Source organism: Sinohyriopsis cumingii, unplaced genomic scaffold, assembly GCF_028554795.1.
Source record: "Sinohyriopsis cumingii isolate HCF-2022 unplaced genomic scaffold, ASM2855479v2 utg001392l, whole genome shotgun sequence".
NCBI classification, from domain to species: domain Eukaryota; kingdom Metazoa; phylum Mollusca; class Bivalvia; order Unionida; family Unionidae; genus Sinohyriopsis; species Sinohyriopsis cumingii.
Window position 1 is genome coordinate 1,078,552 of NW_028315992.1, and position 15,747 is coordinate 1,094,298.

Here is a 15,747-nt window from a genome sequence, read left to right on the forward strand (position 1 = left end):
ATAGTGTGCGTTTCCCTATCTAATCTATCATAAGTTTCGAGTGTCTATTGTATATCTGAAAATATAGTGTACATTTCCATTACGAGTACATTTCTAAATGTGCCTCGGTTAGAAGTATACGTTCAGGTACTTCTCTCAAAATACGCCCATTTCATCCAGTTTAATCTGGTTAGACACCGCACCACACGTATATAAAGCATCTTATTTGGCAATACTCTGTATGTGTTTACCGTGAAATACTATGCTATTCTCATCTACGGCTACACGCTTTTATACATAAAGACCTAACCATGAAACAGATGTTTGGTGAAAACCTTTGTGGCGCAAGATGGGGCTGGGTACTGCTTCTGGCTATTTGGTTTTTAGATGCCTGCTCTGTCCACTCAAGTAAGTACTGATTTAGTGCTTTTATTTTCCTAATTTGACTTTTCCTTGCATGGTCTCAGCTGTCTGCGTGCATTTGAGGACAATCGTTGAATACAAAAACTATCATATAACGGAATATTCTTCAATAGATAATATACACAGTTGCTTTAGCTTATTCGATTGAGCGCCGGACTCATAATCCAAGTTCAGTACCCGCCCAGGCCGGTCCGTGTAAGCTGCCGCGTTATATTCTTCCGAAAGGCTCTTTTATCCCCTTTTGTCGGTATGATATAATCAAACCTTCATTGAAAAATAACGTTAAAAATCAACCAATCAATGTGCCAACAGAAAATAGATAAATTAATGGCGAACTATTACCTTTTATATGAAAGCATAGACGTTTCTAAAACGAATTTAGCCATGTCCAAATTTTAAAAGTGAAAGAATTAATAAATAGATCAGTTCTATATCTAGTGAATGGGACTTCGTCGCAAATGTATGCTAATACATTCAACATCGTTTCACAACACTTACGGAAAGCATGTATGTATGTATGTATGTATGTATGTATGTATGTATGCATGCATGCATGCATGTATGCATGTATGTACCGATGAGTATATATGTATTCCTGCAGTGATATATATATATATATATATATATATATATATATATATATATATATATATATATAAGTCTGTCTCTCTTCTGTCTGTATGTCTATATATATATGTATATATATATATATATATATATATATATATATATATATATATATATATATATATTCACACAAATATATATGATTGCTGCATGAAGTGTTGACGTTTATAAAATTTCTCAGTCTTATTTTAATAGTATACCTTTCAAATTATCATCGAAGTCTTTGCAATACTATCATCTTCTCTCTCTCTCTCTCTCTCTCTCTCTCTCTCTCTCAAGTATCGGATATTAGCAATTTCAAACGCAAAAATTAGTCGTTTTGTGGTGGCGCTAACAGTATATGTGTGATAGGCTGAAGGTCGTAAGACATCTTTAACATCGGTAACGTTGGAGGCGCATCACTGAATGTCTACTGTTGTACCTTGTAATGCATGCATTTCTGTCTCGCCTGCAGAACAGGATTATACCACATTCAGTGGAAACAAAACACTAGTGGATGTCTTGCACAATGTAGACTTGAAAAATGCAGTGAGGTTTTTTTTCAGGGGTTTTAACGCAATAAAAGTTATAAATGGTTACTTTTTACCATATTATTATAATGTTACGACTGTATAGTCTTGAATTATGGAACATACAGATGCGAAGCAAACATATAATTTAACTTTAAGAGCACTGTCAATTACACCCCGTATCATCGTAACAGCTCGGTCACAATTTTCAAGATAGAGAGTGTTAAAAATGAATTCTAATAATACCTAATGTACTGAAGTATCAATAGCCTTAAATATTATGATTTACCGACAGTCTTGATGTATCACAATGATCTAATCAAGAACGTTCTTGATTGATTTCGTCATAATCCCCAATCAGTTTTTATCACGCCAATGAGCACTTTGTCATTTAAGTGAATAATACTGATAAATAACTGTTATCGAATTATAACTGAAAACATCTAAATTGTTTGCCCGCTTTACTTATGTCTCGATAAAAAAATCTCCCTCAGCCATCTTGATGAAAATTGGCCCCAAACTGTAAACAAATTAATTTCAAGAATAGTTTAAGGTCATTGTTAAAGCTAGGTCGTAAACTCAAACCCGTGTAAACAACCCATTTATAGTTTAATAAAGAACAGATACGCACTGATTACTGTCATCTCAACTCTATCCACATGGTTTCGAGTCTCAGACTGGGTCAATGTGGGTATGTTAGAAAGCTGCCAATATGTTTCCGTCTGACCGGACTATTCCCCGGATTCTTTCTCCACCAATTATACTGGCCGCCATATATGGTCTATCTTGTACTATGAGTCGGAGTTTCTCACCCCTATCCATCAAAACAAAAACGGAAAAAGAAAACAACATAGGACAATAAATGGAGATGAGAAATAAAATTTGTATTAATTTATGTCTGGTTTTGCTACGTACAGACAAATGTTTTGAGTCGATGAAATGGTTAACAAAGTCTTTAGAACTAAGACCTAGAGGTCAATACAGACAAACTTCGGCAGCTTACATCATTACGTTATCTAAAGGTCTCAAAAACTTAATCAAGTTTATGACTAAATCATAGGTTGCCGCTTCAAACTGATAGGTGGGTTTTGTGTTTCCTATAACGAAAGATATTGTACGCTGTGTCAGTCGCAATATATAGGTGCTTAATGTCACTGTATTCTGAACTGTTCTTATATTCACAGTGAGAACCAAAACTGTATATTTCATTTTTAAATTTTCATAACTAACGTGAATAAATATAATCAATTAATGAATATAAGTAACATACGACTCTTGAACTATATGTGAAGATTTTTAGCTTTTGTTTCGGTGTATTATATTCTGACACCACACGCCATATTCATGTTTTATTTTTCTTCATATACACATCATATGGTGTAAACGTTCTAACGTGACTATAATAGAGTATTGTCCTATATCGTTTTGTCTAGTTTTTCATTTGATCTCAAATTATAGCGAGTATGTATGGCATGTTTCATTAGTCCCTTTCATTACGGTAAGCATAAAGATTTGTACAAAATATGGTATGGAAATTACATACTATATATTTGCAAACATTGCAAGTCATACGCTTAGTAATACATTCTTAAGGTTAATACTGTCAAAATATGTTAATTAAATTCAGTTTCAAGGTTTTCTATTTTGAGGCAACTTATTTTATTATGTAGAACGTACGGATTGGAAGCCCTTTAATTCCAATGAATTTTATGTAGTACCATCACTGATTCGGTTAAATGACAAACCGTATATTTAATTATATTTAATCAGCACACCGCCACAAAGAATGTATAAGACAAATATCTTTATTTTTCGAAACGGTTAATGACTTGATAATGCATGAGATGTGGACTTATCGTAATGAGAATGGACTCAAGAATTCTTGTTCGTGTTCTTGTTGTAGGGTTTAACGTCGTTTTTCAGCACAACATAGGCTATACATGACTGCCAGTATAGATGGTAGAGGATGAACCATTGATTACCCCGGGAAGAACAACTGACATACACAAAGATACTGGCAAGCTGTCTCACTTACCCACGTTAGCCGAGCCTGAGACTGGAACCCACGAAGACAGAAGTGAGATGGCAGTCATCCGGAACGTTTAGCGCTTTAGACAACTCGGTCACTTGGGGTCCCCTTAAAACAATTTGCGAACGTGGACTCATCGTAATGAAAATGGACTTAAACTTGTACGAGGTGGACTCATCGTAATGAGAAAGGACTTAAAATTTGTATGAAGAGGAGTCATCGTAATGAGAATAGTAAAATTGTTATTTATTACAGTTAATGAGGAGTAATGTTTTCCAGTAGATTCGAACTGGACCAAATCAGTTGAAAGACCTGTTATAAAAATTAATAAAGCTTCATCTGCTGTCAAGAAATTATTACGGAAATTCGAGTTTCTATTAAGGGTCATTGTGTTCAATTTATTCGATGATCGAATTAAGCTCATTCCCCTCTATTCATCTGAAAATTTTATATACACGAGTAGATAAATTGTATATGAATTCCATCAACAGTTCTGTAATTTGTTTCTGTCTCTTTGGAAGACAAACATCAAAACAGGGTGCTCCTTGTGAATGTTGACGTTGTAATGTATATCTTGGCTATTATATTGCATGCATAACATATTGCAAAAACTTGTTCCATATGCCTGGCAACATATATCCCAAGAAATGCTACATTATGTTAAAGACACTTGTTGATAGTGAGGGAATACGTTTGGCAACATATATCAGAGTTTTTCTTTTCTTCTAAATATGGATTTGGTTTTATCTAGGTATCACAGGACTGACGACTTTGATTAATTTATTTATTGAACACTTTAGATAATGGTCAATCGATTGTAACTTGCAAGAGTGGCGGGCGAAGCAAATGTACCAAGCTCTTTAAAACTAATAGGAATTACAAAAGTCTAGTATAATGTGACAAATACTTATATTTTCTTGAAACTAATGAAATAAGACGGTTGTATACTTCTAAGATTAGAACTTCCTATTACATAGCTTTTGGCAGGCAGAAACAATGTTGATAGGGCTTGTAGTGTATTGTATTTATGTAACAGTGTGGAATTACGAATTTAGTTTATTCCAAAGTACTTTCCCTTTCTGAGCTTTTGGATTAATTCATATTGAGTAACTAAATAAACTGTTAAGAAACGTGTTTGAGTTAAACAATGAGAATAGTTTAAAGAAAGAAAGTGGAGCAGTACAGCATAATATGGATCATTCTTTGAACGCTCAAAGTGCAACCTTTCAGTTAACGGCGAATATATTGAAACGAGTTTGGAATATCAACAAAGGGAAATGACAAACCAACAAGAGGTAATTCAAACATTTAATTGTATTTACAGTTGACCTAAGACATCAGTAAGCATTAGGTTTGACTGTAACGTTTATCTTCATGCATAGGTGCAGAGACATCGTGGCATGAAACAATCGAAAATCCGCTACGCTCCATTGTACACGAATGTTCACTCATATCTTACGATGATCATCCTCAGATGGAGAGAGAGAGAGAGAGAGAGAGAGAGAGAGAGTGGCGGTGGTAGAACTGATTTGCTTGCAGACAAGATAACATATAAAGAGAGAAGTGGAGTGGGGATTTGTGGAAAATTTTCCATAATGTTAATTTGTGTGGTCCATCGCTATGTTACTCTTTTGATGCGTCGGGGTGGGGGGTAAAAGGAAAGTTTGGATAGTTCATTATTTATTAATAATCTGATTTTAAGATTTTATAGTATTATGTTTTTTACAAATTGAAAGAAAAAACCAAAGCATTAAAACAAATTACAGTAGGTGTTTGCTTCATTACCGGGAAATTTACTATACAGTCTCAAAAGGCTTTGGCAGATTTGTTTGATGCAGAATTGGGTACCATGTTTAATTCATTTAGAAAACCGAGATGGCCACTATTTATTCCGTATTTATGCTAATGTCGTTAACTGATTATTTGATGGATATGCATCACTGATCTAAGAGAGAATAGAAGGGATAGCTGCTGTTGAAACAAAATGTTTGTATAGGCGCATTATTGCGCCATGGGCAGCTTACAATTTGATATGCCATTAGAACTGGTGCATCAAATGGCATTATACCAACACTTTTAAAAGCCATAATATTTTGCACACGCAGACAAAACACGCGCACGCACATCGTCGTTTGACTAACAAAGACATCCGAATGAATTGCGTTCTGACACACGAGGTTTTACTGTACTTAACAGTACTACCCTGACGCTTTCTCGTGGTTACTTAAATACCTTTCACAAAGGTTTCCATTATTTTGAAACTCATGTTGGAAAAGTTAGAAAAAGATCAATGTTAGCGTAATTTATATTGTTCCCAGTGGAGCAGTAAAAGAGAGATATATGCTGAAGTTGAAAAGATTTCTCGTTCATCGAGAAAACTCTAAAACTCGTAAAGGGTGACAGCCATGTACATTGTATGGGTGCGATAAAAAATAACATGTTTTCAGGTCACATTGTATGCGGGATAACACATATAATTAGGTGGTGCCTGATAGAGCATTAAGTAAATAAGTTAGGTGTCGTATTTCCATACATCAGAAGGGTCAGGTACATGAAATGAAATTACATTAATCAGTTTAAGTATCACAGTTTACGTTTGTCAATATGTGACGTTGGTCAGATTTACATCGTGCCAATTATCCATTCCCTCACAAGTTGCATTTTCAGAAAAAGGATATGTGATATGATTTTGATTTTTAACGTAGCTTTAAAAAAAATTTCAGTCATGTTTGCAATGTGAGTAGTATATGGGGATCTTATAGGGTCTATGGGATTTATCATTACAGACCCCCTTGGGAACATATAGGGTCTATGTAAATTTAACATGGAGAAAAATCGTGGGAACATATAGGGTCTATGGGAATTAACATGGCCAAAAACCCTGGGACAATATAGGGTCTATGTAAATTTAACATGGAGAAAAATCGTGGGAACATATAGGGTCTATGGGAATTAACATGGCCAAAAACCCTGGGACAATATAGGGTCTATGTAAATTTAACATGGACATAAACCCTTGGGACTGTATAGGGTCTATGTAAAATTGAAACAGGGAGGGTCTCTATTTTTTTTAAAAAAAAATAAAATAAAAAAGGGGTAGGCAATTCAAAGACTATCTCTTTTCGAGAAATATGGCTGGCCCTGAAAAGGGCCTTTGGGTTTTTCTTCTTCTTCTTTTATCTTCTTAACTTTTTCCAACATCTTCTTAATTTGTCCATCATTCCTTTCTTCTTCTTCTTTTCTGTTTCCGGCAGCCAGTCCGGGTGACCCATGGCCCGGAACTTCTCTTGGATTTTCATCCAGTTTGTGTTCAGTTTTTCGAATTCATCCTTTTTTCTTCTATTTTCTTCGTCTTTTCTTTCATTGGACCACTTTTCTTTGATCTTCTTGACCTCTTTGGTCAGCACATTCCTCATTAGTTCTTCAGCTTTCTTAAGTTTTTCTAACCCCCACTTTGCGAAACACCAATCTGTCCATTCTACAACGTCTTCTAAAAAGCACCTTGCACTTGTCACATGATCTATTGCTTCTTTTAACTTACCCACTTTGACATACGGTGGGTTAATTAAACCTCTGATTCTCTTCTCCTCATCCTCTATCATTTCTTTCACGATGTTTACGGCTAAGTGCAGGCTCTTTACTTGTCTTGTGACGAAGTCTTTTGTCACTTCATACCTCCATTCCTGTTCAACCCTTTCTGCTACACTCAATCCATCTACCATCCAATACCAACTTCCCATAAGATCGTTGTATAAAGCTGAAGCTGCTGGCATCTTCTTGTTTGCTTATTCCGTAGAATGAGCTCCAATGGCCAACACTGTTAGTTTTATACTGAAAGTGCGGACGTGATGGAAAACATCCCCCTAAAAAACATAAAATTGATCTTACCTAGATCATGACCCAACAACGCGCGGACGTGAAGGAAAACATCCCCTACTTTTTCATTTCATTTCATATAATATAACCCAAACTATACTCTCCCCATTTGCTAAGAAACAATAAAGAAACCCATAATCTACTTTATCACTTACAAACACAAACTCACAATCACACAAACACTGACCCTCACATTTTTTAAAGAAAGAGTTAGTGTTTATATTCACACTACTCTACCTACACACATTGGCAAATCGATAGTTATTTCTTTTCTAGAGTATTGGGTAGCCCTGAAAAGGGCTGTTTTGTTTGGAACTTCATGGGCACCTGGTTAATGGTGGCACCTTCCAGGCCTGGCGCCACATACGCATCTTATCCCCCAGTTACTTTTTACCTTTTGGGGGCAGAGAGCAGAGGCAGGATATGTCGCTTCAGAATCCCAATTTTCGCTCTCTGGGATTTTGAAATTTTTTCTTCTCTCCTTTTCCTCCTCCTCTTCTTTGTTTCTTCTTTCCTCTTTATATCTTCTTTCTTCTTCTTCTTTATATCTTCTCTCCTCCTCTTCTTTGTTTCTTCTTTCCTCCTCTCTTATCCTTCCCTCCTCGACAATGGCTTCCGCAGCCAGTTCATTTAATATGCGCCTGGCATATTCCAGATGCACATGAAGCTCCAACAGTTTCTCAAGTCTCGTGTTCATTCTTCTGGCTGTGTTGATCAATCAACAAGGGTAACTGGACTACCGAACGAGTTTCAATTTATACTGAAAGCGCGGACGTGAAGGAAAACATCCCTCTAATAACATAAAATTCATCTTACCTAGATCATGACCAAAAAAAAAACAACAACGCGCGGACCTAAAAGAAACACTCACTCACTTTTTATGCTACCCATCACTATTTTAAAATTTTTTTATAAATCACTTCAGTAGACTATCCACATTAGCAAAACAATCCAATCTAACTCCAAATATACACCTCAAAAACCCAAAAAACATTATTTTAATCTACTATCCACACCAACTTACTTGAGCTCTTACAAACACAAACACACCAACACATACACTTTCACTATCAATAAAGAGTTAGTGTTTATTTTCACACTACTCTACCTACACACACACTGGCAAATCGATCGTTACTTCTTTTCTAGAGTATTGGGGTAGCCCTGAAAAGGGCTGTTTTTTTGTTTTGCTATGGCATTCTTTTTTTAGTTTCTAAGAATGCGATGTCCTCTGAGGATAGACTTTCTGGCGATAGGTCTGCTTCTTCGGAAAGAGAAGAAGAACTCTTTGGTGTCGATACGGCAATCGACAAAGCCTCTGTCAGGTTCAGGTTGCTGCTGCTGTTGTTGCTGTTGTTGCTGCTGTTGCTGCTGTCTCTGAAGTCTGTACTTCTCCGTCCATTCTTCTTTTTCCCTGTTCACTTCTTCTCTGAAGAGCTCTTCTATCAGGTCTTCAGTGATTTTTAACATTCTCACATTCTCTATTTCTTCTGGCTTCGGTATCAGACTGTGTCTGACCCTATGCAAATTCACGTAGGCTTCGTTGAGCTTAGCTAGTTTGGAGCACATCTTCTTAGGAGGATGAGTCGACAGTGGATGGCTAGACTGGAAACAACCCCGGTTATTATAGTGAAAGCGCGGACGTGAAGGAAAACATCCCCCACACGATTTTCGATTCGCAACGTTCAGTGATTGTCATGAGAGGGATAGTAAGAAATGAAAGAGCATCAATTCAACATTCTTATAGCTAAACAAAAGACAAAAGCATTTTTTCAAAACACAACATTTTTTATTCAAAATCACTTAACACTAAACAACAACTCTAACATTTTTAACAATAATCCAACACTATAACATCAAACAATTTTTTCAAATCACAAACATTTTTTTCTCAATCTACTTTAAACAGGGCTGACAACGTTGTGAATGAAATTGTGATTTCCACTGTTGGAAATCATTAGGCCATTGATGGACACTACGTTTCCTAGCTTGAGACAAAAGATAAGCATAATGGTCACAAAACCATCGATCTACTTTCACATCGTTTCTAGCAGAAGAACGAGGATCGAAATGAGTCACTAAATGTTCTAAGGAATAGCCCAGGCTGCGATGATGCAGAAAATACACACAGTACTGTCCACACACCAAGGAATCTGTGCCTTGTAATTTCACGTTATTGAATCGGGTGGTTTGAGCATTTCTTCTCATAAAGTCGATGATATCGTCTTCCAAAGGGGGCAATCCGTACGAATCGAAATATTCCACACATCCTTCTTGAGGAAAGTAGACGGCTACCCAGTGGGTTCCTGGGAGATGACTGTCGTCCGTGTTGATCACGTAAGCTTGATGGTCTTTAGGTTTGCGATGAGGGAGTTCATCTTTAGCACAGACGACAGGATTCCAAGAAGACGTATACGAACTGTGGTTCAAAAGGTAATAAAGTTCCCAGGTATCCATTGTTTTGTGTTTTTTCTTCACAGGTAATAATAAGTCGTCAATTCGATCCTGACTTTTTGCTTGAAAATGTCTGACGAATAAACGGTTATTCGTTCTGTTTCCTCACTCTGATTCAGGAGAGCTTCGATACGATGGATCTCTTGAGTGGTTAATGGTGGACAAGAATGTTCACGCAAGTCTTTATACCACTGGTGCAACACGTCTTTGTTCGAGATGAGACTCCAAGCTTCGTCCAGATACTCGTCCAATTTTTCTTCTTGACTTAACATTAGGCATTTATCGTGTTGAATTTGACTGGGATGATCGTTTTGACATCCATAGCAATTTTTCTTGATCAATTCCGTTATTTTGTCGACCAAGTGTTTGGCAAAACAGGAGACTAAATGGGCTTCTTGTTCTGGCCATCTCGACTTCATCAAAACTTCTTCGTCTTTGTCTTGAGATTCTTCTCCTTCCACGGTCTCCTTACATTCCATCTCCAAAGTTTCTCCACTAGGTAAAGAGGGATAACAGTCTTCCATGGCTTTCTAATAATCTAGAATGACTTCTCTCAAACTGTTGATTTCTATGGTATTATCGAATTCTGCATACAGGATGACGTTCACTGTTGCTGGTAGTTTATCTGCAAACTGAAGTTCCACACGAATCTGGCCAGATTTTATAGGGTGGAAATGTCCCTCGTCGCTGCCTTGGTCTGGAGTGAAATCGAAAGCCCACAAAGCATAGCCTCCTGCATAATCCTCGTACTCAATGCCGTGACTGGTGTTGGTTCCTAACTGACCGGTGGCTTCGTACAGGGACAAGTACGATCTCAAGTAATTTTTGTTGGCAAAGTCAGTTTCGAAAGGTCGGGTACACAAGGTCTTGCCATCACGACTGACTTCGACTTTCTTCACTAAAAAGTGTTGAAAGTTGAAAGGATTTTCAACGAAGGTTCCGTTGAAGGCTGAATTCGTGACCATACCAAGGATTAAACGTTTGGGTAACTGTCCTTGAAACAGATGATCTTCGGTTATGGATTGCAGTCCAGCAGAAATGGTGAACGTTTTCACTTCCACACGTCGGATGGGATACTTGGCAGTCGTTCTGCTCAACGTTTGACTGATGTCGTTTGCCACTTTGGGTAACACTTCCACGCGTCGTACGTAGAGTCTGGCTTGTATTATTGTGCTTTTAGGAATGCCAGTCTTAGTAGCATCAGCCAACAAATGGAAAGCGGCACTGCTGCGATTCAGTCTCAAGCGGATATTGACCCCGTTCAGCAAATATTTCTCTTGCAACCACATGTCCAAATGCAAACGATCCATCAGTTCTAAACTCTTTCCACCTAGGATTTTCTTTTGTCTTTCCTCAAAGCCGTTATTGTCTTTTTTTAATGTGTCGAACTCCTTCGCTTCGTCAGGTTCCCACAGCACACAAGCATTGAGATGAGTATCCTTGGCATCTATTCCGTACGTCAAGAGATTTTCCAGGTAGGCACGGTAAGGGTAAGTATCCATGCTGCTGCTGACTAGTTTGTTATTCAAGTACAAGTCCACTGAGCTGAACAAGGAATGCATGAAATTGTTGACGGGAGCTATATTCTCAGTGTCTTCTACTGCATCACCATCCTTATCTAGAACTTGGACTTTCAAGTACAAGTAACTGCTATTCAGATCGATGTAATCTTCGGGCTGTCCTTTGATTTCAAACTCGATGGGAGCGGAATCGGTCAATGAGGAGATGGGATTAAATTCCACCCATTGGGATTCTTGCATGGTCATCATGGTGGGGGGCATGGCAAACAGATCCAGTTCCGTCTTGGAACAAGCGCAAGACTCTCGGTGCATCATTTTTTGTTGTTGCTGTGTTTCAATAATCGAAAACGTCTAAGTCTCGAACGGTTCTTCTTTTCTTGGCCTTTCTCGCTTGAAGTCTGGTGAAAGGGTGTTTTCTTCTTCGTCGTCTCTTTCTGCCTTGTCCTTGCTGAATGCTTGACTCGGTAGCGTGCAGGGCATTTATAGGTGTCTCTCGTCGACCTAAAATGTCTTTACCCGTTTGCAGCAAGACATTTTTGCCAGCCCTCATGAAGGCTTCTTTAGGGTTCTGTTTGTCGATGATGACATTTTGGAGAAATTCTTTGCCTTGCGTCAGTGCCGCATCTTTCAAGGCGTGCAATCCGCGTGTCACCATCGGTTTCAACACTGGGGCCACCGAACGAAAGGCCGATTTTAACATGTCTCCTAAACCGTGTCCTCGCTGTCGAGCCACCCCTTGGTACACTGGATACATGACTTACTTACGAGTCGTGAGAGAACCGTTTTCGAAAATGGAGTTTCACCGTGACTTTTCCTTTGGTGAATGGAATATTTTGTCCCAGATCTCCTTTTATAGTAATGTTGACCGTGTCCAAATACGACTTGCTGACAGGTAAATAGTGAGGATGGACAAATTCGCGGTGGACGTGGTAAGTGTTTCCACCTTCCTCGTCAGCGTTCGTGGCAGAATCCACTTTGAAAGGAATGACACGCAGTAACGGCACGGAGGTGTGGCCCACCACGTTGTACTCCACCACATCGGAGTACACGAACATCAAATTCAGTCCTTGGTTCAGTTCTACTGGGGTACGAAATAACTTGCTAAAAGAGTCGTTGTCGTAAACGCTGGGTGATTCTTTGTTCTTGAGTATGGTCATTCTCAGGTTCATGTCTCCGCCCAACATGTCAAACAATTCAGGACAAAATAAAATGGACACGATTTTAGTCCGTTCAAATTTTATTAAGAAGCGACGAGCTACTTTGTGGTACTCCATGGTGACACTTTTGTTCTTGACAATGTCAAAAGCTTTCCCAAACACGCCATTAAACTTGGTAGCTATGGTGTTGACCAAATGTTGACCACTGAAATAATAGCCTTGGAGAATGGACAAGTGGTAGGTGGTCGTTTTAGTTTTCTCATTATAGGTTTTAATGTCAGATATGGTTCTCTTATCCAACTCCTGTTGCAATTGCTCGTCAAGAACTTCCACATCAAAAAAATTTTGATTGGGAAGGACATTGAGGACTTGGGTCGGGTGAATCATTTCTACTAAAGCCACTTCCCAATGGGCTTCGTGATCTAAGGGGATGGCTTGAGGTAATTTGGCCGTGTAACAGCACAACGCGTTGTGGGGAAACACCTCCATGGAACTGTCACTGGGTAAGGTTAAGTAAAATTGGTTTTGGTGACTCATAATTCCAGAGTTCTGTGGCTGTCCGAGGGGTTATTAATGGACGTCAGAGGCGTGTCTCCGCCCAAAATGGGGTTCTGGTTGTGATTGTTGTTGGAGTGGTGACTGGCACTGACACTGGCACTGGACACAACGTTCCCGTTCGAGGAGAATTTCAGGGAGGGGTTGGGAAGCAGGTAACCGATGCAACTGCTCAATAAAATGGTCCACAATTGTTTGTCTCCTTGTTGCAAACTCAAATTGGCAATGGCTGCCCCGATGACACAATACACCACGAAGATTTGGCAGAAAAAGACGATTTGCGTTTTAGGCACACGTTCTCCACACCACACCCACAAGGGTTGTTTTTGTAAATCTTGCACAGAAGAACTAGGGGAAGGAGGAGTGGTCGACGTAGCTGCGTCTGCTGCTGTGTGAAAGGGCATGATGGTCACTTCTTCTTTTTATAGTCGATGACTTGCGAAGCGTCGATCCAAGAATCGAAACTGGGTGGATATCCTTTCCAACGTACTTTGACTTCTTTGACACGTCGTTTGCCCACTTTACGGGTTCTGCGTTCGAGAATGCTTTCGATGTCGTACACGTCGTCTTCTTTTTTGGTGACACGTTGTAACTCGGGCAAATAAAACGTTCCTTTGAGTACTTCTCCGTTCATGTCTTCCAATTTATAGACGGCAGGATGACGGCCATGCACTCGTCCAGTGACGCGAAACAATTCGGTCGTCCAGTTAGGTAAGTAACCTTTGTCGAAAGTGCGTTTGGTTTTGCCAATGCGCACCCAATCTCCTACGGTCAACTCTCCACTTTTCTTGGGGACAGCCCTCGTCGGGGACGTACCAAACAGACGCTCAAACACCAGCACTTCGTTGTCGGGAGTCACTTCTTGAGGGGCACGTCCGATGCTTCGATGGTAAGATTGGTTGTACGCTTGCACCAGGTGCGGTAAGATGTCGATGTACTTCAGAGTGTGGTGATGCGTAAAATATTTCCACATGCGTTCTTTCAAAGTACGTTGAAAACGTTCCACGATGCTGGCTTTGGTTTCGGGATTCTCGGTGGTAAAAAAATGAATGTCACGTTTCTTTAATTCTTTTTGGAAAGCTTGGTTCAGAAATTCGGTGCCTTTGTCCGTTTGCCATCGAAGAGGGCGACGACCGCTTTGTTTCAACACCCGTTGCAGGGCTCGCACTAACTCGCTGCTCGATTTGGAAGTCAAGGGCACGACCCAGGCAAATTTGGAAAAGACGTCGATGACACAAAACAAATATTTGTAGCCGCGATTGTAGCTGGCCAAATGAGAGACATCGGCTAAATCGGCTTGCCATTGATGATCGATGCCTTCCACTCGGGTGCGACTTCTGGCAAACTTGCGTCGAATGGGTTTGTGTAAAGTGTAGGTAGCTTGTTCTTGTAACCATCGTTGCACTTGAGGTAAACGGAGACTTTTCAGTCGAGTTTTGGCAGCACGATACAATTTTTGAACTCCTGCGTAACCTGCAGGATGGGAGGGATCGTAGTAAATGCTGGCTAAGACTTTTTCCATTTTTTGTGTTGGTTGATGTGTTAATAAGGCACCCACTCTTGGAAGAGGCTACTCTTTTTCTCTTGGGGTATTTTCTTGGATTGCAAGGCTTTGCGTGTGCGACCAGCAATAGGTGTCGAAGAGGAGGATGTCTGTGCAGGGGATATCGGTTCTTGTTTCACTTCTGTCTTCACTTTCTTTTTCTCTTGTGATGAAGAAGGGGTAGCCATCATCTTTTTAATCCATCCAATTCTGGAGGTAGGTGGTGTTGTTAACTTGCGTACTTTTTCTGGTGGAGTTAGAAACCCTTCCTCTTCTTCTTCTCCTTTTTCTGTCTTGACCACTGGTGATGGTGCTGGACTTTTCATCAAGGTCTTAAAATCTTTCAGAGTGGGTAGAGCTGTTTCGTCTAAAGCTTTCTGGTGAAAGAGTTGCAATCGTTGCAAGAGTTGACCGTACTTTTGCGATTTTTCTGTTTCGGACAAATCTTGGCGATCCATCAAGGACTGCAATTCGTGTTGTAACTGGGACATTTCGCTCAAATTGGGATTGGGAGGTAAATGCGGGGTGCGTTGTTCTTGCCACCGATGGTATTCCATCCATCGTTTGTAAGGCACTAAAGCTAGTTTTCGTCCTTCCATGGGGTTGTCAGGGGTCAATTCTGAGATCTTGGGACTTTCGAAGGCCTTTTTATCTTGCTCCCATCAGTCCTCCCAACATGGTTCCCAAGACTCCTTTCAGTATGGGGCCTAACAAGAGAGGCAAAATGCCTCCACGTTGAACCAACATCTTCTTTTTTTGACGAATGGGAATTTTCTTTTGAACCATTTGGCGAAGAACGTGACGATGTTTGCCTAAGCATTGTTTCTGGTGTTTGGACAAAGGGATCGTGCCTTTCAAAACGTTCAAACAACATTCGCAGACGGTATCGATGACCTCTTTGGAGGCCGTTTGAATGAGTTTTTTTCGTAGGGGTGAAGAAGCTTTGGACAGGACAGATAACAGGTCCCCATGTTTAGCTAAACGTGGTGGCAGTCCTTTCCTTTTCTTTCCTTGGGGTTTTCTGGAGGGTGACATTTTTTGCTTGTGGTTCCGGGACATTCACCGAACAGACACT

At 39.6% G+C, this 15,747-nt stretch overlaps 1 protein-coding gene across 1 annotated transcript in view; it reads left to right on the forward strand.

Annotated features, from left to right (window-relative positions):
* Positions 1-236: 236 nt before the first annotated feature.
* Positions 237-15,747, forward strand: part of LOC149772583 (uncharacterized) — a 34,305-nt gene continuing 18,794 nt past the window's right edge. The window contains exon 1 of the mRNA XM_089947635.1: positions 237-387. Coding sequence (XP_089803761.1) covers positions 291-387 — 97 coding nt within the window. The 5' untranslated portion in view covers positions 237-290. The remainder of the gene's footprint in view (positions 388-15,747) is intronic.